Source organism: Halichoerus grypus, chromosome 5 (assembly GCF_964656455.1).
Source record: "Halichoerus grypus chromosome 5, mHalGry1.hap1.1, whole genome shotgun sequence".
Classification (NCBI taxonomy): Eukaryota; Metazoa; Chordata; class Mammalia; order Carnivora; family Phocidae; genus Halichoerus; species Halichoerus grypus.
This window is the reverse complement of record NC_135716.1, coordinates 144,376,217-144,404,177: the sequence shown is the minus strand read 5'-3', so window position 1 is coordinate 144,404,177 and position 27,961 is coordinate 144,376,217. Positions and strand designations below refer to the sequence as shown.

At 53.5% G+C, this 27,961-nt stretch overlaps 1 protein-coding gene across 1 annotated transcript; it reads right to left on the bottom strand.

Moving 5' to 3' along the window:
• Positions 1 to 211: 211 nt before the first annotated feature.
• DHCR24 (24-dehydrocholesterol reductase) lies at positions 212 to 27,807 on the bottom strand. The gene is made up of 9 exons (XM_036113987.2): positions 27,477 to 27,807; positions 23,886 to 24,041; positions 18,026 to 18,131; positions 17,238 to 17,356; positions 15,065 to 15,328; positions 10,038 to 10,181; positions 4,162 to 4,359; positions 3,681 to 3,859; positions 212 to 2,952 (listed from the first exon to the last, which is right to left on the bottom strand). Exons 1-9 carry the CDS (start codon positions 27,705 to 27,707, stop codon positions 2,799 to 2,801), a joined length of 1,551 nt encoding a protein of 516 aa, XP_035969880.1. The 5' UTR covers positions 27,708 to 27,807; the 3' UTR covers positions 212 to 2,798.
• Positions 27,808 to 27,961: the final 154 nt, after the last annotated feature.

The window sequence follows — 27,961 nt, the reverse complement described above, 5'->3', positions numbered from 1 at the left end:
CTTCTAGCCTCTCCCCCTGCGGTCAGCGGCATCCCATTCACACCTACGCCAGGTCACATTGCGACCAGCGGCAGACGTCCAAAAACGGGGAAAAGCGCCCACGATCCCCGGCCGTCCCCCCTGTCGTCCTTCAGTCCTTGTCCATGGTCCAGAGGGGGAACCCACCGGCGCCGGAGCCCGAGCCTCCAACAAGAAACGACGAAGGCTAGTCTCCAGGTCACGCTTTTATTTGTATAGAAGCAGCGGCCACGCAGCCACGGGGACATGAAGTGTGTCCGACAGCAAGCACAGCTCCTGCGGCTGCAAGAGCCTGCTCGGGGACACTCGGGCCTTTCTCCTTGGTCCCCGTGGTCATAGGAAAAATAAAAACCACACACCATGCACTGCCGCACGCATCCCCCACCCCTTCCCCTTCTGTAACAGCTAATGAAATGATGCATCCTTCCAGCCAAAGAAACTGGCTGCAACTCAGATTCTACAGAAAACCTTCGTGCAGCCAAGAAACTCGGGGCTCTGGAGGGGAAAGGCCTATTCCTTTACTTTGCACACACACTCACCCCAGTGCCAAGTTTCACTCCCCCTGAAACCACCACATGGATGGACGGGGATGGGGCTGGCTACGGGAAAAAGCCGGTCGCGCGGCCTGCCGTGCTTGCAAGTCACCATATGATGGGAGCAAAACGTAAACCTGAGGCTGCTGTGATCCCGAGACCCTCCCTTCCGAGCCCCCGTTTCCGGGTGAGGTCTGTGAAGGGCAGGATTTTGGTTCTTCTAGGGCTAAGGGCGGTAGAGGCTGCTAGCATCTCTGGCTACCCTCCCGGCGGCTTAAGGACGGAGGCCCCTCTGGGGGGACACCAGGGCCTTCTTGGCCGGGCCCCTCTGCTCGGGCTAACCATTCCTCCACAAGAAGTAGGATCATCAGTTTAGCATCGAGCGGAAAACGCAGGCGCCCACCAGGAGGGCGAAGGCCGGAATTCACGTGCTCTGCAGACAAGCTGGAGAATGAGGTTTATTCTTCTTCTCATGCCCCCTCCAGAGGCCAAATGGGTAAGGGGAGGGGGAGGGGGTGCCCTTGCCTTCTGAGTGTCACGAACGCGCCCAGCACTCACGGGACCATGCGAGGACACCTGGCAGTGTGCCGAGGCTGCAGGGGGATAGCTGAGCATCCCCCCGGGGAAAGCCTGGCTCCATCGGGATTCTGGCAACCTGCAGTGACAAGACACAGACCCTTCCCTGCGTGCCATAGGTGCGCTTCTCTGAGTGACAGGAGAGCTGGTCTTGGACTGAAGGAAGGACCTTACAGCGCCCACGTGGAGGGTTTAGGTTTGGTCTGGCCTTGAGCGGCACTGCAAGCACACGGTCTAGGACAGTCATGCGCTCCCACAGCGGAAGGGCCTGGCGAGGTGAGGGGCCGCAGCTCCGAGGGCCAGATGACTCGCCCACGGTCACACGGCTTGCTGACAAGCCAGCAGGGACTGAGAGCCAGCTTCTGCCTCCTAGTGCAGTGCTCGCTCTTGCTCTCAGCAGGTCACTGCCTGGCACGGTTCACTCCATCCCAGCTCCCTACACGACACGCTTCCTTCTCAGAGGCTGGGTCCTCAGCTGGGGACGGGCCGTTCTTCAGATGGAGTTGCATAACCAACCAGGCTTTTAACAAGTCAGGAAGGACCTAGGGAGGCTCCTTTCCTTCTGGAAGGGAAACGGGGCTAATTTTCTCTGAGCTTAGGATTTGTAAGGCACTGAAATTAACTACAGCTATGGGCGGGGGCGAACGAATGGAGGAGTGGTTGGAGAAATCAAGCTGATGGTCTTTCCTTGGGGCCCCACAGTGAGACTCCGCACTGAACCTCCATCTTCCTGCTTGGTGGGGTCCACCCCCCACCCCCCACCCCAGGCTGCAGAGCAGTGTAGATGCAGCCCCCGCCCCCCGTGACTAGGCAGGCTCTGGGGCCCAAAAGAGGCACGGAGGGTCGGGGAGCCAAGGATGGGCGCAGGTGCTCCGGCCCCAGGTCACAGCGGGAGCCACACCGCCTGGGCTGGGACAGGAGGCAGCCATGAGATGTCTTCGAGGACACGGTCCTCTCTGAGACGTGGGTGATGGCTGCGGTGGGCCGGAAGGAGGAAGGGGCAGGGCGTCACCAAGGACGGCACAGGGAACTTTGGACTGGGACCTGGCTTTGGCACAGCACGTCTTGGGCCTGCCTGCCCCATCTGTTGCCCTCCGGAGACCCCGGGGAGGGAGAGGAACCTTCCTTCCGTCTGTCTGTGAGGGGTGCGTCTGGCCGACTGAAGCAATGGCGGGTGCGACGCTGGAGCATCCCCTCACCCTTCCAGCCAGACCTGCGCCCAGGTGACCTCACGCGGGGCCTTCCTGGACTCGGCGCTGAGCGGGAAGCCAGAGTCAGCGCAGCTACGGCCCTCAGCACCTGCCGCCAGACCGCCGCCGGACCCCGATGCCCACGGCCCGCGGGCAGGCACTGTGACCCCCTTCACCAGGTGGGCAGCTGGGTCCGGAGGGGCTGAGTGACTCGCCCAGAGTCACACAGCTCACGAGGGGCTGAACTGGGAACGGGACTCAGGTACGTCTGACTCCAGAGCCCACATCCGTTGCCCTCCACTCGGCTGCCTCTGGGAGCCAGAGCTAGCCGTCGGGGCAGTCCGGGTGGGATTTCTGGAGGGGGTTCTTTCTGGAAGCGTGGATCTGGGAGAGCAGTCAAGCTTGAGTGAAGAGAAGATGCCTCCTGGACCTGGGGACAGGGCCCACCCACATGTCTGTCTCTTTCCGGGCGGGCCCACGCTCAGTGCCTGGCGGCCTTGCAGATCTTGTCGTACACCTCGGGGAAGGCGTCCTGGCAGCCGAGCCGCTCCCGCAGCCTGTGGTACAGGGAGCCGTCGAACATCTCCCAGAACTCCTCCCGGCTCATGTAGCAGTCGGCATACAGCATCTGGAACCTGGGAAGCACAGGACGGGGAGGCTGAAGGGAGGGGAAGGGACCCGAGAGGCCCCGGCTGGGTCCCCGATGAGCCGCAGGAAGCGCTCGTGGAGGATTTCTCGTTTACACTTGCCCCCACATCCATCACCCCCCAAACTTTGATCATGGTCCCATGTCATCCGTTGCCCTCCACCACCCAGGCGGCTCAGCTTTCTGTCACTGTGGATTCGGGACTTTCGTATACCTGGAATCATATAGTACTCCTTTTTCCTGGTTTTTTCAATCAGCGTAACTATTCTGAGATGTGTCCATGTATTAAATACATCAAGGGTTTGTTCCAGGCTGGTTTCTGGGCTACGCTGTCCTGGGCCTCTGTGCGGCTTTCAGTCACGAATCCCTCCCTCCTTCGCTGAGCTCCTCCAACCCCGAGTAGCAGCCCGGAACCTATCTAAAACCACACCACCATCTGCCCTGGGGAGCGGAGCAGGGTGATCCCGGGGCTCTGGCCCGAGCACCTGGGGGATGCTGGTGTGCTCATGGGAGGGCTGTGAGGAAGAGGGGTGAGAAATCCCACCTCCAGACTTTCTCAAGGTACTTTCCAAACCAGAGGCCCCTACGGCTCCACACTCCCTCAGCAACCAGCGGGGCTGGCTCGGGGCTGGCCACCTTGACCTTACTCTACACCCCCGGGAGCAGCACCCTGGGGCTGGCGACCGGAGAAAGCATGCCACGCTCTGGGCCACTCACCCATGCACGCTTCGGACGAACTTCTCCAACTGCCGCATGCACGACCTGGCTTCAAAGTGCTTCACGCGTGGCTCCCCATATGCTCCAATGTCAACATAGAGCTCGGCCTCATCTCCCTTGGGGTGCACCAGGCCCGGCTGGCTGGGCAGGATGAACGGGCACAGCCAGATGGGGTAGACCTGGGTGGACCAGGGAGAGGGGCGTTGGTGTTTTTTCTCCAACAGGTGCCAGGCTCATGGCGGGCCCACTCCACCCCCACCCAGAGACCCCTCTCTCTGGCTGCCCACAGCTCTGCTCCCGATCCCCGAGGCTATGGCCGACAGCGCCTCCACTTTGCCGCGTTAGAGGGCACAAACGTGAACAGTTCACAGAAGTGCTCAGCAGCAGCCCCCATGCCTTCTCTCCTCTCAGGGCCATCACGGAGCGGGCCCATTTTACAGCTGGGAACACTGAAGCCCAGAGGGTGCCGTCCCCGGCTCACGTGGATGTCGTTGTGGAAGGTGTGCACCGCCTGCGACAGGCACTTCATGGGCACCAGCATGTCCTGCACCACGTGGTGCTGCTCGTACAGCTTGCGCAGGGTCTCGCCCTGGGTCAGCTTCAGGAGGGAGATCTTGGGAGGCACCATCCAACCAAAGAGGTAGCGGAAGATGGGGTTGTTGCCAAAGGGGATGATGTCCTGAAAGACAAAGGTTGGCGATGGAGAGAAGGGGCCAACAGGGCCGGGTATCTCCATGGGCCAGGGGCCAGGTCCTCGTTCAGCGTTCCGTAGGACAGGGCCCACTCCTCCTGTCTGGAGGGGAACGGTGGTACCCACGGTTCGCCCAGCTGGGTCTGGGTTTGAGTCTCAGCTCTGGCATTTACCTGCTGCAATGACCTTGGGCTAGTTACTTAACCTCTTTGAGCTTAGTTTCCTTATCTGTAAAACAGGATTTGAGGGAATAATGAGATACCAACTGGAAGGCCCACAGCCAGTGCCGGGAGCAAAACAAGATAACTATAATTGCTGTCGTTGAGGTCCGAGGTCCGAGTGGCAGGCACACAGACGGCATTTTGTAAATGGTCGAGAAAGTGTCCCTGAATGAGAAGATCATCAGAGAGCTTAAGCAATTTCCCCAATGTCACACAGCCAGGGGCCGCTGTCACCGGGGTGGGCAAGGTCTGGCTCAGGGTCATCCATGAGCCCACTGGTTCACAGCGTCTCCTGAGAGGCCTTCTCAGACTCCTATTTAAAATGTTACTGCTCCCCACCCCTCCACGCACAAAAGCAAATTCTCTGTCATCTTTCAAGGCCAAGCCTGACAGCTAACCTCCAACCCTAGGCAGAATTAGCCACTTCTCTTCTCGTGCCTGTGGCCCTGCACAGCGCTACCTTGCCTGCCTCCCCCAACTCAGCCTCCCTGGAGACCCTCCTGAGCAGAGGCTGCTCTTCTTCTTCCATGCTCAACCCACCACCGGGGAGGAGCCCCCTCCCTCAGCACTGCTTCCGACAATACCCCATGCCGCCCACCAGCTCACCAGCTCACCATCCACCCGCTGGCCATCCTGCCTGGTCCCAACAGCCGAGACTCTGGCCTCCCTCCACTCATTATCTTCCTCCCTTGCTCCAAGCCTGTCTTCCCGAATGTAAAGCAATGTCCTTGGCTTCAAGAATGGGGTAGCATTCTTGGAGCGAGTACCTGCGCATGAACTGGGGGAGGAGCAGAGGGAGAGACAAGCAGATTCTGCGCTGAGCACGGGGTCGGATGTGAGGCTCCATCTGACCACACGGAGACCAGGGCACGAGCCGAAATCAAGGGTCAGACGAAATCAAGGGTCACCCAACTGAGCCACCCAGGTGCCCCCAAGGACATTCCTTTATTCATTAAACAATTATGAGGTGCCTATGAGGTCAGGTACGAGGTTCCATGCTGGGTGCTGGGGAAAGCAAGATAAATGAGACACGGTCCCTATCCCTGTCCTCCAGTCAAAGAGACAGGCCAGAGGACTACAGTGTGGGAAGAGCTGGGACAAAATGACGCAGGGCCCACATCAGACTCGGGGTCAGGGGTGGCTTCCCAAAGGAACCCGGGTGCTAAGCTTTGGAAGCCGAGTGACCCTCCCTCTCTGCCCTGGAGCCAGCTCTCCGACTGGCAGCCCGCTCCTACGAGGGAGGGACCCATCTGCACCCAGCTCTCCTCGGCTCTTAGATCCTGGCACCTACACTGAGGCTAGCACATGACCGGAGAACAATGTGTGGCTTGGCTTTTATTGTTTCCTCGCTTGTTTTTGGAAAAGTCACACATGCCCACAGCAGAAATCCCAGCCATCCAAAGGTTAGGCCTCCTTTCATGTCCTCACCCCATTTCCCCCCTAGTCCTGACCCCACTTCATTCCTCCCCAACCTGACTTCTGTCCCCTCCCCAAAGGCAGCCACTGTTAGGAATGATCTATGTCCCTTTCTAGAGACACCTGATGCGCAGACACGCGGACGGGCGTACAAGCCAACAGCTCACAGACGGGGTCTGACAGCCTCGTGCTTCTCCCTCCCCCTGTGCCTCGTGCGCAGCCAGCCAGCACGCGCTTGCTTGGGGCTGCTACCGCTGCCCCGCGGGGACCCACAAACTATGGCCCCTCGGACAAACCTGGCCCACAAATAAAGCTCTACTGGGACACAACCATGCCCGTGTGTTTACACACTGTCTGTGGGGGCTTTCAGGCTGTGAGGGCAGATCGGCCTCTAGAGAGACCTCATGGTCCACAAAACCCAAACTAGCATCTGGCCCTTTTCACTGCCCTCCTGTGTGGATGGACCTTAAGTGACTGAATCAGTTCTGTACAGATAAGCACTTAGATGATTTCCAGACTATTCCAGTGAGTATCCTTTCTACATGCGCCTTTGCCCATTTACACCTTCGTTTATCTGTAAAATAAACTCCAAGAAGTGGAAAATTCTGGTTCAGTGTGTGCCATTTTAGTAGATACTATTTCAAGAGCATGTGCCATGTCACACTCTCCCAAATGACACCAGGGAGTGCTGTTTCCCCACACCCAGGCCAAACAGCGTCGTCAAAATTCTGCCTCGCCATCATCCTGCGGGTGAGAGATGTGACTCCTGCAGTTTTGTTTTGCCCGGCTTTAATGGAGTGACACCCATCATCTCTCTCATGTTTAAAAGCCATTTGTATTCTTCCCTTAAAAACAGTCAATTGTTAGCCGAAAGGATCAGCTAGAACCATTCCTTTTCCAAAATCTCAACCTCAGAAAAGTTCAAGTTTTAAACAGTAAGCCCCGACCTCCTCTTCTCATCCCTCTGCCTCTGGGTGACCCCAGGCCCCGTGTCCCTGACTTTACTCCCGGTCCCCCAGTCTCTGCCTGCCCTTGCCATTTACCTGGGTCCAGTCTGCTACCAGCCTGCTCTGCTCTGCAGGGCCCCACAACAGATCCAGGGGGCCTGGCCTGAGCCAGGACCCCAAGCCCCAAATGCAGGCCCTGTGGCAATGGCATTAAAAAGAGACACGAATCACCAAGAACCCTATGCTACCTCCCTGTATCAGCCAACCACTTACACTGGCGGAAAAGGACAGAAAAGGGAAGGGAAAGAGCGGGCTGCCCAGAGTCCTCTTTCCCTTCAGTCCTTCCTTACCCATCACTAAGCTACGCTGGAGTATTGAGAGAATGTGAATTTACCAGGAAGGGAGATAAACACAATTGAGCTAGTTTTGTGCAACTGGTCCGCTAAGAAGGAAACACATACGCATGAAGAGTTAAATACTAATAAGAGATGAACAGTAAATTCGTTCCAATAATTTAAATTATTAATTTTTCTTTACTTAGAACATTAAATAGCAAACTTCAGAGAGACCACGGTACTATCTTTGACGGTACTCTTTCCCTGCTTTTTGCACCGGGCCCTGCAGATCATGTGGCTGGCCTTGACCCCAAATATTACTGATTAACTGAGCTGGGTGAAGGAAGGCCTGGCCCCAGGGTGACAGGATCGGACCGAGAGGTTCAGCATCAGCCTAGGTCACCTGTGATTGATTCAAGGGTGGATTCAGCAAGGAGGAACCAGGGTGGAGGGCTGCCTGAGGGAGGAGGAGTTCACCCCAGGGGAGGGGGAAAAGGCATGCACTTGACATTGTTTATTACCCCTTCTTTCTAGAAGTCTGGGCTTCTGCAACTCTACTGTGGTGGATGCCATGGTGCTCCGCCCAGATGCCCTGTGCGCAAATCTCAGTTGTAAGACACCCGTCCTACCAGACTCTTCCTTTCACCTCGGGAAGGACAGCCAGTGCCTCACGGCACAGAAATATAAGACAAACCTCATCGTGAATCCTAGCTCTGTGGTTAAAAAAAAAAAACAACACACAAATTCTTACTCCTGAAACCAATACTACATTATATGTTAACTAACTTGAATTAAAAACAAAAAGCAAAACACCCACAGATGCTTTGCTACTCCTTTCTTCAAAAGAGGTGGAGCGTGATTCGCCTCCCCGAGTGGGGGCTGGACTTGCTCTGACAGCGTCCAGCGGGGCTGGCGGAGTGTGAGGAGACGGGCCCTGTAAGGCCTCGAGGCTCCTCCTTGGTCTCTCTCCTGGACAGCTCCCACTGCCCTGTCATGAGGACACTCAAGCAGCCCACGTGGCAAGGAACGGAGGCCTCTTGTTAACAACCGTGTGGGGGAACCTTCTGGAGAACAGATCCTCCATCCCCACGCAAGCCTCCAGATGACACTGGACTGCAACCCTGAGCCAGAGTCACCCAGATTAGTCCCTCCCCAATCCCTGCCCTCAGAAAACTGAGAGAATAGAAAATAAGAAGAAATTGTCAGTTGTTTTAATCCTCTAAGTTTGGGGTAGTTCATTATGCTGCAAGAGATAACTATACTGGATCTCTTCCTGAGTTGTGTTACTCTGGATGACCTAAGCCTCAGTTCCCCCCATCTGGAGAATGGAACCGACACGAGGCCCCCCACCCCGGGGCTGTTAGGAAGGCCGACGTACTGCGTGTGTGGTGCTCGGCGTCTCCGCTAACACATACGGAGCCGTTACTGTGTACTCTTTGATGCTCTTCTCGGGCTCCCTTGCTGGTCCTCTTTCTTTTCCTGTCCCTTAAACGCTCTTGCTCCTGACAAAAACACACCTCCCACAACCTTAACACTGTTCTTGGCAGGGACAAAGAGGGACTTATAGTGTCTTCTGCATTTGGCAGACCACCAACCGCTCTGGGCCTTGACAAGGGAGCTCTCTTGGAGGTGGGGGAGCCCCGCGCTCGCAGGCGCTGATGGGCCCTCCGCTCCCCACTCCTCCAACCCCTCACCACGTCCCCATCACATTCAGCCTGAGAGACGGGCCCACAGTTAGGATGTCCCACCTTCTCCTAGGAGACTGTCAGGTCTAACCTCATGCCTGTCAGCCTGGTTTAACCTAGTCACCACGGGCTCCAGGTGCCCTGTGACCTGCTACCACGATGCAACATGTCCTAATCTGACTCCACCCGGCCCTGGCCCCTCATCTCCCAAGCCCTCCTCCATGTTCTTGTGGTCTGACATCAGCAAAGCCCCTCCATCCTCAGTCTCTTCTCTGGACACTGTCCTCCTCTGCCGGCTCTTAGCTGGGGGCTGGCTGGTCCCTGCGGGCCTCCTCAGGGGCATCATTTCCTCTCCCATGACCGTCTGGGGTTGACGGAGGTGAGGGGGGCTCCTCCTGCGGCTTCATTACCGCTTCCAGATTACTGTTCGTCTCCTCAGCAACTTTGGTGCAAGTTGTACAACATGACGAATGTACTAAATACCACTGAATGGTACACATTAAAGTGGTTATTTCTAGGTTCTATGACTTAGAAGAAAAAAGAACCCATGTAGCCCAGTTGAGGACCCATGCTCTGGCTCGTCCCCCCCCCGAACCTCCCCATGGTCAGGTCCCTGTGCACAAGTCCCTCTCCACCCCCCACCCCCGAGGCCTTCTCTGTCGCCCCTCTTTTAAATGTCACTGCATCTCACCCCTCCACACAGAACAGCAAATCCCTGCTCACCTTTCAAGGCCAAGCTCGACGGCCACCTCTGACCTTGGGCAGAATGAGCCGCCTCCCCTTCCCGCTCCCGTGGCCCTGCACCGTGCCAGGGTCTGTCAGCCTGGTGAGGCTACGGCTCCTCAAGGGCAGAGCAGGTGTATGTGCTCCCAAGTGCCCGGCCCGCGCCCCACTGCTCGGCACGGAGCAGATGCTCTGGGACAGGCTGCTGAGCCCAAGTGAGAGCCGTCTGCTCCCCCCGGAGGACAGCGCTGTGGTGCCGTGTCCACGGGTGCTCCGGGTCCCTGGGACTAGGCCCCTCTTGCCCTACAGTGCTGGCCGGGTGGGGAATCTGAGCCTCACCTGGAGCTCCCAGAAGATGCTGCGCGTGTGGCGGTGGTAGTAATGTCTCAGGGGAATATACTCCAGGCCCTCCCGCTTTGTCTTCAGGTAGTTCTCCACGTGCTTGAAGAACCAGGGCTTGTAGTAGTTGCCAATGCTATTCAGCTGAAATGACAGAGGGCACTGTGTCAGCCCACAGACGAGGGCCTGATGCCATCGGGCCGTAACGGTGATACCCGCTTCTGCTCAGCACCTGCGGCCTTTTCAAAGGTTCCGTGTCTGTCACCACCCGTGAGACTCTTGAGAGCCCGGTGAGGCTGAGCACAGCGGGCATTCTCTAGCAGAGCGAGGGTAAGTGGTGCCCGATGGTCTGGAGAGCTCAGCCACCCCTCCCCCTCACAGACAGAACCGAGGGGCAAATGCCGAAGGACGCAGCGTCACACGGGGGACGCCTTCCCTCCCTCCTTCCTTCCCTCCCTCCCACTCTGCCTACCCCGTCACCGGGTCCCGCGGCCAGCAGCACTGACTGACCATGGCACTTCCCTTGCGGCCGACACCAAGGCCCACGACCCTCTGGGTGCCATGCTCCCCTCAGGCAGCCCCCCTCAGTGGAGGAAGCTCACAGAGTGAACCTAACACTTCCCTGGCACCAGGCCCCCGGCCTCCAATGCCTAGATCTTATATTGAGACAGTCTTCAGTCCTAAACGGTTCAGGACTCCACCTGCGGGGGGCCCTGGCATGACTTAGCCTCTCTGGGCCTCAGCGTCCTCGCACATGGAATGAATTCCAGGCAGGTGCTTTTGGAGAGAGGCAGGGCGGCGGCCTGGAAGGAGCACGGGCTCCAGAGCTGGGGCCAGACCCCGGCTCCCATCACCCACCAGCTGTGTGACCTGGGGCCGGTCGCTCTCTCAGCCTCTCTCTTCACATATAAAACGGCAATAAAACTATCGACGTTGTGGGAGGTTTTCTGTGCCAATTAGAAATCATCACACCCACACGCCGCAGACCCTCGGGCCCCACGTCAGACCCCGTTCCCTGGGGGGTGGGAGAGGCCCCCGAGTTTTATGGGGCAGGTGAGATCACACCCAGCTGGGGTGCAGCACAGGCCGAGGAGGGGGCCGAGAGCAGCGGCCTCGGAGCAGAGGCCTCGGAGCAGAGGCACGATGCTGCCGGGGAACCGTCGGGGTATAAAGGCAGGAGCAGAGGTAAGATGAGCATTCCCAGGGTGGCTCATGGCCGAGACCCATCACAACGACATGCTCCGGGCACTTCACGTGCTTGCTCTGTATCCCCTCCGTGACCTTGCAAGGCAGAGCTGTGCTTGTCTCGCTGATGAGGAGACTGAGACCCATCAAGGTGGAACAGGGCGCCCGAGGCCACACGGCTGGCCAGGGGCAGGGCAAGGACTCAAGCCTATCCCACGTTGCACGAGGCCAGGGCTGGGCAGCGGGGAACTTGAACAGTGCGCTCTGGAATGTGAACGTTATAAAAAAACAACAAACCTATCACTATTTTCTCCTGATTCCAAAAGCAAAGTAAATGCCTTGTGGGAACTTCACATGCTGCAGAAATATGCAACTTGGCAAGAGAGACACCTTGCAGCCTCACCCTCCCGAGGTAACTACTAACACGGATGTGTACTCATTAGGTTTTCTTTTCTGTGCATACACATGGATTTATAAAAATGGGATCGTCCTGTGCACTGTTTGTGGATTCGCTTGTCCTACTTTGAACACACGGTGCTGGTCCTGGGCAGGTCACTCAGCCTTGCTTTCAGCACCGGCGAAACGGAGCTATTACCTGCCCTGGAGCGGCTGTGGAAACCAGAAAAGCCAACAAGGAAAGTGCCCAGCATGGCGCCTGCCCACAGGGCACAGTGGTCAGTTCCCAGCCCTCTCCCATCCTCTGCCCCCGACCCCCTCGCAAGCCCCTCCCCTAGGAGCCTCTGGCCCCCATCTCTGGCAGCAACACTCCAGCCCATGCGGGTGTCCCCTCGTGCAGCAGGCCACTATGCTGGCAGGAAACCGGGGCCACGAGGTGCCAGGACGCTGGGCTGAAGAGCCTGTTTGTGCAAGTCCATGTTAGCGTGGTTAGCGTGGCTAGCGTGGCAGGGCAAAGGCCACTGTGCACTGGCCTCTGCCTGCTGGTACAAGGGGCAGTGAAACCCAACAGGAGCAGAGCAACGTGACCTAACCCCAGGTGTGGCCTGGCCACACACCTGGCAGCGGCACCAGCTGCATAATGGAATCGACACCAGGGCATACCTGGCTCCGGGCGCTCCCTGTGCTCCTCGACTCAGTAGGAACCTCCGTGCCAGACAAGCCCGGGAGATGCTACAGAACCCGGATGCTGTGTCTCTCCCAGGGATAGGTCCGCTGGGGCAGCCAGACGGCCACAGGAGCTCCGGTTCCAGCTGGAGCACTCGGAGAGCACGCCCCTCCCCAGCCCCGGGCCTCGCCTGTACATCAGGGCGGGCTGCCTCCTCCCACTGGCTCTTCTGGGCCTGCAGAGGGCCCATCCCAGGGCCAGACACCCCGGGACAAATTCCTGAGCAGCTCGCCCAACAGGAGTGTGTGGAAGAATGAGATGTCCATATGTCTAATGGCATCTGCCACTCTCCTCCCCGAACCCTGTTACCGTTGGGCATCAGGACACTTTGTAAAAGTCTGTAGCCTGGGGGCCTGGCCCCTCTCCCACTGATACCAGGTGAACCTCGCGGTAAGACCGTGGTCTTCTAGGGCAATAAGGGAATTGGTTACGGTGTTCCAACACTTTAAAAGCTGTACAAACCCCGCTGCCCGATTATAACATTAGGTGGCATCTAATACAGCAAACAGGTACCAGGGATGAGCACAGGGAGTGGCCCCTCCGCCAGCCTCTAAGGGAATGCCTGGGAGAAGGCAGAAAACATCTGCACTAGATGTCCTTGCCAGGTGACCAGGTGCTAGGTGACCCGCACTGACGGGGCCTCGGCCCGGGGCCGGCAGAGCCGGGGCCTGGGGAGCGACACGGCACATTGGCTTTGTGTCTATGTCCAGTGTTCCCACTCCTGCTCCGGGATCCCCATCCCCCAGCACCCACCATGGTGCCCCACCAGGACGGGTCCTCGGTCAGTGTCTGTGAATGCTGCTGGATTACAGAAGCTGGTAGGCTGGGGAAGTAACACTGGACTAGGAGTCAGAGACCTGCCCCATGCTAGCCGTGGGTGCTCACAGAAGTCTCTTCCCCTCTGGGCCTTGTTTCCCTATTTAAGAGTCTCATGCTCTACCGACTGAGCTAGCCGGGCGCTCTTGTTTCCCTATTTAGAGAGGGGATTGCACCAGACGATTTCCAAGTGCTTTACAATTTTAAAAGGTTTTAAGTATACTGGTCTAGATCAAAAGCCTTAAGAGTACTTCCCCTTTGATGTACTTTAAGATATTATTCCAATTATAGACAAAAGATGTTCACGGCTACCTTAATTAAAATCAGGAAAGACTGGGGCGCCTGGGTGGCTCAGTCGGTTAAGCGTCCGACTCTTGGTTTTGGTGCAGGTCATGATCCTGGCGTCGTGAGATGGAGCCCTGCATTGGGCTCTGGGCTGGGCATGGAGCCTGCTTAAGATTCTCTCTCTCCCTCTCCCTCTGACCCCCCTTGCCGCTCTCTCTCTCTAAAAATAAATAAATAAATAAAAAGAAAAAGGAAAGACTGGAAGCAACTTATATTTCCAACCACGGGGCCATGGTTCAGTAAATGATAGGGCATTCGCTCAACACAGTGCTCTGCAGTCATTAAATGACAATTTTGAAGGCCACGCAACTATGTGGGGAAACACGTATCACACTCAACTGGAAAACCCAAGTTTGAACAGCTGGTCACAGCCGATCACAGCCGAAGACGAACAAACGGAAAAAAGCGTACAAAGAGATGTTAGAACCACAAAGGCGACCCGAGAACCACAAAAGGAAACGAGATGCTATTTTTAACCCTATCAGATTGGCAAAAATGAAAGAGTGATCGTATCCAGTGTCGGCAAGAACGTAGGAGAAAGGCATATTGTCACACACGGTCGCCGGACGCAGGCAGAAGCACCACTGCTCTGAAGGACTGTTTGGCAGCGGCTGTCGGTGTGTAATGTGCTCCAATCCTTAAGTCAGGAATTCCAATATTTGGACTCAATCCTACGGAAGTGCTTGCCCAAGAGGCCAAGGATGGATGTCAGAGAATCTTCAACGCAATCTTATTTGTAGGAGCAAAACATCTGAAGCAAGATAGATGTTCATCAGGAAGCAGCGCGTTAGGTCAGTTATTCCACGCCATCCTGAGACACCGGGAGGAAAGGAGGGCGCGCCCATGCGCGTGTGCACACACCTCGAGGCATGCACCGTGTTACAAGCGGTTACTCTGGGGGTGAGCCTGGGGGAAGAGACCCATTTTAACTTTCCTTTATATAGTTCAACGTTGTGATGCTACTTTTATAATTTAAAAACTTTAAGGTATGCCCTGAAAAGAGAGGAAATAAATATACCCAACGGTTAGCAAGAGCTGGTTTTGGGTCATGTTTATCGGTAGGGTCTTCTTTCCTTTTACTCATTTATACTTTCCAAGTCTCTCATAAACACAAACCCTTTCACATGAGAGAAAAAAAGCTGCTATTGAAAATGATATCCATCAAAGGAGTGTCCATCTAGATTCTGAGGCATCAAATCCATTCTGCAAATCTTGGATCTGTCATCTCGTGGAAGTTCACAGGACCTCTTAGAGCCTCAGTTCCCTCATCTATAAAATGGGGTTGCTGTAAGGATCAGCAAAAGGGTGTGCCTTTCAAGAGGCACACATGTATCTGGCAGGTGTTCGGGGCAGAGTCAACGGATGCTTCCATCCCTGTCTGAGACAGCTCTGACTGTGGATCCTAGGGCCCCAACCCCGGGTGGGCTGACCGAGGTCATGGCCTCAAAGAACGTGGCTGCCAGGCAGGGTCAGGGTGGGGGCACAGGCTCAGCCCCAGCCCACCCGGGCCTTCCTCCTCCCCAGGCCTTGGCCCTCGGCCGCTGACGCCCTGGCCTACCTTGCTGGGCTCTGCCTGGTCTGTCATGACCCCCGTCATGATGACAGCCTCATCCAGGGAGTACAGCAGCCCTTCCACGAAGTGGTTCTCTAGCCGCTGGGACTCCCGGGTGAACTTGTCGCAGATAGCCTCCAGGCCCTGCACCGGCTCAAACCGAAGCCTGACGTACTTCTTGGCGGGGATGATGCGGATCTCGGCGGCCACCAGGAAGCCCAGGGTCCCACAGGACCACGGCACAGCGTAGAACAGGTCTGAGTTTTCCGACTATAAGGCAAAGTCAACACATGCTGAGAGCCTGCACCCCCAGACCCCGCAGTGTGGCACACAGTGAACAGGGGTGCAAAGAACCCAGGGCCTCAGCTTACTTCCTGCTCTGTTGCTGTCTTGTTGTATAAACCCTAACCAGGAACTTCAGAAACAGGACTTTCTGGGCCTGTGTTCCCTCTGCGGCTTCAACTGCCCTCTGTACCAGGGATGCTCATGGAAAGCACAGCCTCTCTCTCCCACCCAGGTACAGCCCCCGGACCACAGGCTGCCCAGGAAGAGGCCAGGATCAGCACTGCCCAAAGAGCCACAATGGGGGATGAAGGGCTAAGGGTCCCAGGCCAGGCTAAAAAAAGAGCTTCCTGAGGGTCACGGTCAGCAGGGAACATTAAAATGGGCCATTACTAAAACAAGCCTTTTTTAGTCCATGAGCTGTGGAATCCCCCCGGAACCCAGGGAAAGCACTAACACTTCCACGTGAACAGGTAAGGAAAGTGAGGCTCTAAGAGGTGACATGGCTCCCCCCAGGCATCCCACAAGTCAGCACAGAGAGGCCAGGATTCAGGCAAGCTCGCCTAACTCCCTACCCAACGTTCTTCCTGGAAGACCTCATCTGGTTCCACAATCTGCTTCTAACCTTATCATTTCTTGTTCTGGTATTTGTCTTAGAGACAGACAACCGACTTTTCATCTGGCCATTCTCATTCAGGTTCTGTGATTCTAACAAATTTCCTTTTTAAAAAGTCCAGCCTTGTCGGGCCCTTTACCAAGAGGACAGTCCTCTGTCGTCTCTGCTCATGCTGCATGCCCTTGGTGTGGCTGTGGTGGAGGGCAGGGGGTGAGGGCGGGGGACTGGGGCAGGGAAGCTCTGCAGCAGGCTGGCAGAAGTCTCTGGAACAGCAGAAGTGGGCCGTCTGGGCCCCCACCTAACCACACTGTCGGATAGCAGCAGTAATAACCAGGTGTCTGCCAGGTACCCAGCTCTATGTTAGGAGTTTCACATATGGCATCTCCTTTCTCCTCCTGACAATGCATTTGTCAGATGAGGAAAATGGGCCTCAGGGAAGAAGGGAAGTCACTCACGAATGTTTGTCTCCTTTCTCTGCTGGGAATAAACAGGTCAGAAGGCAGGGCCCAAGCAAGTGTTTAGGAAAACGTGCTGAATTGCTGTGAATCCTGAAAGGGGTCTCTCTTGTCTAAGACCAGGGCTCTCCAGCCTGCCCTGGACTCTCTTCTGTGAGGCCAGGAATGCTGGTGGCTCTCTAAAACATCTTCTTGTAAGAAGTGACTCTATCCCTGCCATCTAGGGGCCCCTTAGATACGCTCAGAAATCTGAGTTTGTTTGAAGTTTCAATCCTGTCCCACTCATTAGGGTAAAATGCCTTAAATGTTTGTATCCCACTTTGGGCAGCAGAATTATCTTTTGTTTCTCCAAAACAGCCCCTCTTGCCACTTTTAGTTACATCTCACAACACGTGGCATAGAGCTCTGTGGCTTGGGCCCGACTCTCCCGAGAGAGGCAGAATGCTATAATAAATGGCTAAGGGCATGGATCTGGGAGCCTGATAATTTGGGTTTGAAGCCCAGCTGTGTGGGATTTCCTAGCTGTGTGACCTTGGGCAAGTTTATTAACCTCTCTGTGTTTTAATTTCCCATCTCTAAAATATGGCTAATAATAGTACCTCGTAAAGTTATTGAAGGATTAAATGGCTTAATATATATGAAGCATTTACAACAGTATCTGAGCACATATAAGGGGCTATATCAATCTTTGTTATTATTATGGATACAGACCCAGACTGAACAGGTGTGTTTGAAAGGAAGCACCTTCAGGGTTCCTACCTCCCCAGCCCCAGGATCCTTGATGCCCAGGGCAGGCTGGTGGGGAGTCCCCCAACTCGGAACTCACCGGTGTGCATCGCACAAAGCTGCCATCGGCTAGGACCAGCTCGTAGGCAGTGCAGATGTGTTGGAACAGGCCGTACTTGTGGGATGATGACTCGATGCCCGTGCCCATGATCAAGCCCCCTGCAGAGACACGCGAGTTAGCCAGGCAGAGCTGTGGGGTGCAGGGTCAGGAGGGGATCGGGTAAAGGGCACTTCACAGGAGCTGGGGTTGCTCACAGCACAAGGGAGGTGTGACAGGACTGGCCACTTGGGGTAGATTTCCCATCTCTGTGGATCTGGAGAGCAGAAGAGGGAAGGAGGGGCTCGTACGGGAGGCTAGGGGCTTCCCCGAGGTAGGGGGACCTGCAGGAAAGCCTGCCAAGGATGCTCACACCCTCACCTCTATCCAGACCCTGCCTCAATGCCTGTGCGCACTCATCTTAAGAGGGACCTTAACAAAACAGGGTGGGGGGGTGCCTGGGTGGCAGGAAGCCGTGTCCTGTGGTGTTTCCCCTGGAGAAGGAAAGGCATTGGGGACCATGAATCCTACAGAAGGAGAGACAGACTAGACTTATTCTGTGTGCTCCTCAAGGCAGAACTGGAGTTACGGACACATGTCACGGGGACACAGATTCGCGCCAGAGACAAGGTACTGCCTGAAAACCAAAGGCAGGCAGCCAACGCCCTGCCTTTGGAGCTGGGTGAGCAGACACAGGGACTTCTGTCACAGATGGGACAGTGGCGGCCCCCACACCAAGAGGTGGGCCACAGGGCCTCAGCTCTGACCCTCGGCCTGTCTTGAGTCCTCACCCACTGTGAGGTCATCGAGCTCGGGTAACACAGGCAGCGTCCAGCCAATGGAGGTCAGCAGGGCGGTCACTTGACCCATGGTCACCAAGGGCTCCACACGGACAATCTGTTGACACATGAAGAGAGACCCTGGGTCACCGGGAGGCTGCCAGGGCTGCTGGGGGCCTCTTCACACAGAAGGAGTCACCCGAGATCTTCCCACACGATCACATAGGATTCCTGCGTGCCCTTTGCAGCCTCTTGCTAGAACACGACACTGCCTTTCATTATAGCGAATGCGGTTTCTGGTGCTGGGTCTGCTAGCGTTTGACCGTGTCCTTTCAAATATCTTTACACTTAATACTTAGTTTATTCCTCTTCCAGACTATCAAAGAAATACTCTTTTATTTGAAAGAAACTGCATATACGAAGAAGACAAAAGTCATCCATCCTATTTCTTCATGTCATCCTAGCTGTCAGTGTTAATGCTGGAGTGTCCCTACGTTCAGGCTTTTTCCATCCATGCCTAAACTGCTATTTTGTACGTCGTAATACAACACACACATACACACACAAATTCAAGCACACATACGCATACTTTTCTACTTTGCTTTTTAAAATTTAACACTATGACCATCATCCCTTGCCATAGAATATTCTTGGAAACCACAACTTTTAATGGACACATCCATATGCCAACAAGTGGACTTTGGCTTCCAGCCAAGATGGAGCAACGGGGATCCCATTTACCCTGCTGCCCAAAAGCAAGAAACTGACAAAATGAAACAAGAGTTTTCAACAGAGTGGACATCAGACGAAGTTAATGACTGCTGAAAGACAGGAAACAAAACGAGGGGAGCTCTGTTAACACCCAGGCTAATTCTCTGGAGTCAGGCAGTACAGGGAGGGGAAAGGCAGGGGGGCCCAGGGGACTCTGTGCTGTGCGCTGCAAAGACCAAGGTGAATAGGGTTTGTAGGACAGAGCACTGAAGAGAAGAGAAGTGCACTGAGAGAAGACTCTGAAGAACTGCAAAGGATGCCCACTGAGCATTCAGCAGAGTACCGGTCAGTGCAGACACTTAAGGAAATTACCTGAGGCTGAGGCCAGGGAAAGTGGCCCCAGAAAGGGGAACAGGGAACAGGGCCAGGGGCTCACCCAGGGAAGGAAAGAACATCTGTTCTCACAAGCCAGACTGGAAAACCTCTTGGTCCACAAGGCAATGGGTAGAATAGGATCTTGCCTCAGCAGTGGTGGGATAACTACCCTTAGATTACACGCTGCTCTGACCTCACCTGAAAAATCAACCCTACAGGATCAAACTATTTCCCAGTAACATAGCTGTGCCCCAGAACAAAGCTCAAGAAGATTTATAAGAATACAAAAATATCTAGCACCCGGGGAGCCTGGGTGGCTCAGGCATTAAGTGTCTACCTTCGGCTCAAGTCATGATCCCAGGGTCCTGGGATTGAGCCCCGCATTGGGCTCCCTGCTCAGCAGGAAGCCTGCTTCTCCCTCTCCCACTCCCCCTGCTTGTGTTCCCTCTCTTGCTGTGTCTCTGTAAAATAAATTAATAAAATCTTAAAAAGAAAAAAAAATCTAGCACCCAACAAGGTAAAAATCACAATGTCTAGAATCCAATCAAAGTTTATCAGGTATGCAAGGAGGCAGGAAGATCTGACTCATAACAAGGAGGAAAATCAATCTGTTGTGGTAAAATAGGCCCAGATTGGACAGAGATGTTAAAATTAGCAAACAAGAACATTAAAATAATTATTATAAACCAGTAGTTATATGACTATATTCCCCATATTCAAAAAGTTAGGTAGAGACATTAAAAAGATAGTAAAAAGATCCTAATCAAACTTCCAGAAATGAAAACAGCATCTGAGATGAAAGACACACTGGCTGGGATCGACCTTATAGGAGGAAAGAGCAGTGCACTCAAGCACACAGCAATCAAAACTCTCCTAAATGAGACACACAGAGAAAGAAAATTGTTTACAATTTTTACAGGATATCAGTGAGCTGAGCTGTGGAACAACTTTAAGAGGTCTCGTATCCGTGTAATAGTCCTCAAAGGAGAGAGAGCAGGGGGCAGAAAAAGTACTTGAAGAAATAATGACCCCACATTTTCCAAATCTGATGAAAATTATAATGAATCCCAAGCACAAGAACTAGGAAAAAAATGATACCAAGGCATATCATAATGAACTTGCTCAAAACTAATGATAAAATCTTAGAAGCAGCCAGAGAGAAAAGAAAGACATGTTACATACAGAGGAACAAAGACAAGGATGAGAGGTTTCTTGTTGGAAACAATGCAGGAAGGAAGACAGTGAAGTATCTCTAAAGTACTGGGGGAAAAAAACCTGTCAACCTAGAATTTCATACCCAGTAAAAACAGCTTTCAAAAACGAAGGCAACCTCAAATGCATTAGGATGGATTATCAAAAAGCTGAACAAACAAAAACCCAGAAAATAGCAAGTGGAGGTGAAGATGTGGAGAAATGAAAACCCTCGTGTCCTGTTGGTGGGAGTGTAAAATGGTCCACCTGTTGTGGAAAACAGTGTGGCAGATCCTCAAAAAAGATTACACATAGAATTACCATATGGTCTAGCAATTCCACTTTGGGGTATACACCTCAAAGAATTGAAAGTAGGGCTCGAAAAGGTATTTGTACATCTATGTTCCAAGGGGCATTATCCACAATAGCTAAAATGTGGGAACAACCCAATGTCCGCCAACAGATGAATGGATAAGCAAAATGTGGTACATATACATGGAACATTTACCAAGACAGCCCATATTCTGGGCCATAAAGTAAGTCTCAATAAGTTGACAAGCATTCTAATCATATAAAGTAAGTTTTCTAACAGTAACTGAATTAAATTAGAAATTGGCAATAGGAAGATCTCTGGAAAATTCCCAAATATTTGGAAACTGAATAACATGCTTCTAAATAACCCATGGGTGAAAACAATATCAAAAGGGAAACCAGAAAGTATTTTGAACTGAATAAAGATGAAAAGATTCCAAATTTGTGGGATGGTTTTAAAACAGTGCTTAGGGGAAAATTTATAGCACTAAACACCTATATTAGAAAAAAAGAAAGACCTAGGTCAATGACCTCAGCTTTCACTTAAAGAACCAGACCAAGAAGAGTAAAATTAAATGCAAATCAGAAAGGAATTAACAAAGATCAAAGCAGAAGTCAATGAAATAGAAAACAAAGTAAAAATAGAGAAAAATCATTGAAACTGAAAGCTACTTCTTTGAGAAGATCAGTATAGTTGATTAACCTCTAGCCAGACTGGTCATGAAGAAAAGACAGTAGTCACAATGAGCAACATCAGGTATGAAACATGTGACATCACTACAGACTTTACAAGTGTTCAAAAGATAGTGGGACTATTATGAATAACCTAATGTCAATTCATTATACAACTTGAAATAGACAAATACCTGTAGAGACACAAACTGCCAAAGCTCACCGAGGGAGAAACAACTGAAGAGCCACAGGGCTATTAAAAAAATTGATTTGTAGATAAAAACTTGCTCACAAAGAAAACTCCAGGCCCAGATGGTTTCATTGGTTAATCCTACTAATTATTGCATGAAGAAATAATACCAATTTTATACAAACTCCTCCAGAAAAAATGAAAAGAAAGGAATACTTCTCAACTCATTCTTAGGGACTTATGAATCTACAGTAATCAAGACAGTATGGTATTGGCATACAGAGGGGCAAACGGATCAACAGAACAGAAGAGTCCAGAAAGAGACCTATGTATATGGACAACTGATTTTCAACAAATGAGCAGAGGCAATTCAGTGGAGAAAACATTATCTCTTCAACAAAAGGGGCCAGAACAATAGGAAATCCACACACACAAAAATATTTGTTTTCACTCATATTTCATACCATATGCAAAAATTAACTCAAAATGGATCATGGTCCTACACGTAAAACAGAAAACCATAATACTTCTAGAAGAAAACAGGATTAGGGCAAGACATCTTAAAGAAAACATCACAAACACGATCTATGAAAGAAAAAATTACTATACTGAACTCCACCAAAATTAAAAACTTCTGGTTTTCAAAAGAGAAATCAAAAACTGGGAGAAAATATTTGCAAACTGCGTATCTGATGAAGGACTTGTTTCTAGGATATCTAATAAGAAAACAAACAACCCAATACAAAATTTTAGCAAATTGACCAAAAAAGATCTACAAATGGCAAATACGCCCAACATCATTAGTCATTAGGAAAATGGAAGTTAAAACCACAATGAGCTACCCTAACACACCCAACCGTACCAAGTCTGTGATGATGTGGAGCCGTGGGAATGCAAAATGCTACAGCCACTTTGGAAAACAATTTAACAGCTTCTTAACAAGTTAACCATACACCTATCATATGATCCAGCTACTCCACTTCTAGTTTTTACCCAAAGGAAAGGAAAAGCCTATGTCCCTACAAAGAACGTACATAAATGCTCCTAGCCACTTTGTTTGTCATAGCCCAAATGTCCATCAATAAGTGAATGGATAAACAAACCATGATCTCTGCATACAAAGGAATACTTCTTATGAGTAACGCAGAATGCACTTCTGATACATGCTTCGACATGGATGAATCTCAAAATAATTATGCTGAGTGAAAGTTGCCAGACCAAATAAAAAAGAGTACATAATGCCTGATTCCATTTATATGAAACTGTAAATACAAACTAGTGATGCAAAGCAAGTCATTATTTGCCTAAGAATGTGGCGGGGGGGGGGGGGGAGGCAGGGAGGGGGCTAAACAGGGATTAGCAAGGGGCACAAGGAAACTTCGGGGCAATGGGTATGTTCATTTGTCCTGATGGTGGGAATGGCTTCACAGTTGCATACATACGCCAAAATTTACTATTGTTGGACACCTGTGCAGTATTGCATACCAAGTGTATGTCAATAACGCTGCTTAGGAAAAAGGAAAGACACAGGGACATTACGCAACATGGCCAAGGCCTCACAACAAAATGCCATCATATGGATATATTATATCTAATAATCCTTACCATTAGGGTACTGTGCTGTCTTCCATTAGAAATAGAGCTATGATAGGGAGATAGGGAGGGAGGGAGGGAGGGAGGGAGAAAGGAAGGAAGGAAGGGAGGAAGGAAGGAGGAAGGGAGGGAGGGAGGGAAGGAAGAAAGGGAGGGAGGGAGGGAGGGAGGGAGGAAGGAAGGAAGGAAGGAAGGAAGAAGGAAGGGAGGGAGGGAGGGAGGAAGGAAGGAAGGAAGGAAGGAAGGAAGAAGGAAGGGAGGGAGGGAAGGAAGGGAGGGAGGGAGGGAGGGAGGGAGGAAGGAAGGAAGGAAGGAAGGAAAGAAGGAAGGAAGGAAGGACTGACATAATCCCTCTGTGTTGTCTTTGATTTAAACTTATTTCCTTTTTCCTTGTGCCAGGTTTCAAGAAAAATTACTGGGTAGGCCAAAGAGTATGCACACGTGTAAGGCTATTACCAAGTGGGTCCCCAGGAAGCCTGGAAGAAGGCCCACCTTTCCTCCCACCTCCATAGCCCTCTTTTTACCAGCACACTTCCTTACTGGGAAGGGATAAATAGGTTCCATTTTTGTCTCTCATCTTTGCCCATGATTTCCCCATACTTTTTTCCTGGGGAACTGCTGACAATCAACAAGTCTCCCTGAGTTCAGTGTGCCCACCTGGGGGATGGGGCTCTGACTGATCTCTTCCAAAGCTATGAGGTTTTGAAGGAGGGCAAAGCCTTCTGTGAGGACTGGGATCCTCTGGCTACAACTGTCTCCCCGTGAGTCACTCACACCAGGGATAGTATCCCACCTGCTCCCAGAACCTGGGAACTCAGCCCCTCTCACCTGTTTCTTGGTGTCCACCTCCAGAATGTCCATCAGGTTGATCATGATGTTTTTGTGTGTCTTCTTGTACTTTCCAACCCGCAGCGAGACAGTGAGCCAGCCAGGGCGTCCCGTGCACATGAAAGTCTTGCTGCCCTGCTCCTTCCATTCCCGCACCTGCAACCGTGGGACAGAGGCTCAGCTAGCCCCGCCGGGGGGTCTCCAGAGCAGCTCGCAGCCCTGCTTTCAGGAGAGGGAGCTTGGAGGGATGCCTTCACGTGTCAACAAACATTTACTGAGCCCCTGCATCCTGCCGGGCCTGGAAGGCCCACAGCCCTTTCCCTCTGAAACCTCCTTGGCTAGCGAGGCGAACAGAAAGGCTGAGGTGTTGCCACACCACTAAGCAGGAGAAAGAGCGAAAACCCAGGATCCAAGTGCTTCTGTAAACAGCCCTAACTGGGAAGCTCAGCAAAGGCTTTGGAGCGGTAATGATACAGCTCTACGAGTGATAACCATCTACTGGGTGCCCCCACTGTGCCAGGCACCCAGGCCCCTACTGTACACTGGCTCATTTACTTCTCCCAACAACCCCAGGAGGGGTGGTGGCCAGCCCCCTCTCGTAGGGCAGAAAGCCAAGAAGCAAAATAACTTGGTCACTCAACAATGAAGGGCAGAGCCCGGATTCACAACCGGAACTGTCCAACTTCAGGCCTGGAAAGATAGACGGGCTTGTGTTAATAGTCAAGAATAGAATAACAGTTAACACTTACTGGGCCTGTGTGCCAAGCCCCGTTCTAAGCATGCGTATGTGTTAACTCATATGTCGTCACTTGGAGGGGGAGAGAAGGGGCAGAGGAGGACCACCAAGCCAATGGAAGGAAGAGCTTTTGCAAAACCTCCACTGTAAGTGACCAGGGCACACAACACAGACAGCAAATGGCCCAGGAGATGCCAAACCCATCAGGAACACAAAGTGTTCCCTTCCATGGACATCGTTACTGTGACCTCTGACCATCTGTCTCCTCTTCATATGCTTCTAACAGTCCCATCTTCCTTTGGTCCAGGTGATGCTGAGTCTTCTCCTGCCCCCGAAGGTGGAAACACGACTAAGGTCTGATTCCATCCTTCTGGCCACAGTGACCAGTTCAGGGATGGGCCTAGGGTCCAAGTCAAGATAATACGGCCAGTTCTAAGAGAGAGACTCTCCTTTTACTGGGATTGCTGAGCTGGTTGGATGAAACTGCTGGAGTTTCCACAGGGAGATGGGCCTCCCTGAGAATGAATCAACCCAGAGGAAAGCCGAGCCAACAGAGGGTGGATGGATGGAAAGACAACACCGGGACAGGGGCTCCTGGATCCAGTCATACCTGAGCCAGTTTTATTCCTGGACTTTTCAGGACCTGCGTCAATACAATCACTCTCTGCTCAGGCCAGTCTGAACTGAGTTCCTATCACATGCAACCAAGAGTCGTGGAGGAGGCTGCATTGAAACTGATGGGGCAAACAGCTCAACAAGGAGGAGAACTTTCCTAACCATCAAGAGGCCAGGGTGCCCTGTGAATAGAGGTGTACGAGCAGAGGAGGGTTACTGAGGAAGAGATTCCTGTGAAAGGACCAGAGGAGGGATTCCATGATCATTGGGCCTCCGCTTGACTCCACGATCCCAGGGCTTCATACACACTCAGTGGTGTGGGAAATGGATTGTGGGTGCTGCATTCCAGCGGTTGGGTGGGCCGCACGAAGTGAGTGTGGAAGCCTTAAAGCCTGAACCACCGGTTGGACTGGATCCTGATGGGAACTGAGCAAGAATTTGGGCTGGGAGGCAAGGTTGTACAAAGTCCCTCTTGTGATGTGAGTATGTGCAAGCCAGAGAGAGGTGGGGAGGGCTGAGAAGAAGGTCAACCAGTCAGGGGGCTATTATCACAAGCCAGGTGTGAGGCAACAGAACCAAACCTACTGGGTGGAATGGGAAGGGATGGGAAAGGAGAAAGGGTCAGAATTGAGGTTCTAAAACCAGGCTGACCTGGGTTCCAGCCCCATTTACTAGCTAGATCACCTTGAACACATGACTACCACTTCAGCCTCAATTTTCCCAACTGTAAAACAGGTACAAGACCTATCAAGGTTGCTGTGAGATCAGAAATGATGGACATCAAGGGGCATGGACTATGGCACATGGCAGGTCCAGCGCAGTGGGCTGGTTTGGCCGAGCCCCTTGTCTTCCTGTCCAGTGAGAACCTTTGGCTTCGTTTAGGTAAACAAGGGCTTCATACGCACTCAGCGGTGTGGGAAATGGATTGTGGGTGCTGCATTCAGCTGTTGGGTGGGCTGCATGAAGTGAGTATGGAAGCCTTAAAGCCTGAACCATCCGTTGGACTACATCCTGATGGGAACCAAGCAAGAATTGGTCTGGGAGGCAAGGATGTACAAAGTCCCTGGGCTGCTCTGCGCCAGGCCCCAGGGGCCAGAGGTCAGTTGGACGATGGTCCCCGCCTTCCAGGAGCTCATGCTCAGCTTGGAGGGGGATGGGGGAACCACAAACAAGCAAATGGGAGAATCAGAACCGTGGATAGAGTTAGGAAAAGAGGGCGCAGTTGGGGAAGGAGGGTAGGCAGGGCTCTGGAGCTGTGACTGTGACCAGTTGAACCCAGGACAGCCCATGCAAAGCAGTTCCAGACGTTGCATTCTGCCACCAGCCGGAGGTCTTACCCCTCCTAGGGGTGGCCCTCAGCATCCATCTTCCCACTCTTGCTTGCTGTGCCCATCACCGCACCCACAGAACATGGACGCTGCTACACCTGCGCTGAGCTTGGTGGCAGGAAACAGAAGCTCTTTGCAACCAGACACTCCTAAGAGGAACGTAAGAAGGGGCAGAGGGAGCCAAGAATGCCCAGGCCCCAAGCCCAGGCCAACCCTGGGCGCGGAGAAGGGGGCTCCACTGTGAGCAGCAGCAGGGGCCCGGGCTCTGTGGGCGCAGACACTGGGGAGGATGTGGAGTTACTGGGGATGCCTCCTCAACGAGTGCGCGCCAGTGCGCGCCAGGCCCAGGGCCGCGAGGCTCTTGACCCTGGCTCGGGGCTACCTTCTCACTTTGGTCCTTCTAAATAAGCCAAAAGCTCCTTGCTGCTACAGAGTAAACTCTAAACTCAAGACCCCGCCCCAACCTAGTTCCGAAGGGACTTTCCATCCCTCTCCCCCTCTGGGCCTTGGCTCACATCCAACCCTCCACCAGACACACCTTCCTCCTATCATTTCCCCTACTTCCCAGGGTCTAGTGCCAGCCCCACCTCCCAGAAGCCCTTCCGTCTCCGAGATCGCTCGCGCCTGGAGGCAGCCACCTGTGCACCGCTCGCCCTCCCCTATCTCGTGATCCTTTCTATCCCTCTGGGGAAGCCGCACGTGCTCCGCAGAGTAGACACTCCATAAACACCGAGCAACGTTTTGTCCCCTGGATGCCTCTGCTCCCTCCGTTCCCTCCCCGGGAAGCCCCCACCATCGCATTTTGAGTTCCAACCCCCCCATCCACCGCCGCCTCCTCGGCGAAGTCCGGAGCTCCCCGCGCACACGGCCGAGTCCCGCCGACCCGCTCCCGCCCCGGCCGGCGCCGCTCACCTGCTTCTGGATGTCCCGCACGCGCTGCCCGTGCAGCCGAGGCGCGCTGCTGAGCTTGAACACCACCCAGGCACGCACGTAGTAGTAGATGTCGAAGATAAGCGAGAGCGGCAGGAGGAAGAGGCACACGAACACCCAGCGCTGGTGGATGAGCACGAACTCCAGCCCTTTCACGCGGACCCAGAGCAAGAAGAGCAGCGCGCACACGGCCAGCGACACGGCGGGCTCCATGGTGGGGCCGGCGGCGCGCCGCGCGGGGGAGGGGGGGTGCCGGCTCGCGCCGCCTGTCACCGCCACCCGCTCCGCGCCCGCCTGCGCCCGCGCCGCCCGCCGGCCGCTCCCGGGGAGTCGGGGGGTCGCCTCGCCGCCTCGCGATTGGCTCGGGTCGCAAAGGTTCGGTGGGCCGAGACCCGGCTGGCGACCAATGGCGAGCCGCGCCGGGGATCGGACCAGGAAGCCGAGGCTTTTATTGGCTGCGGGAGTCA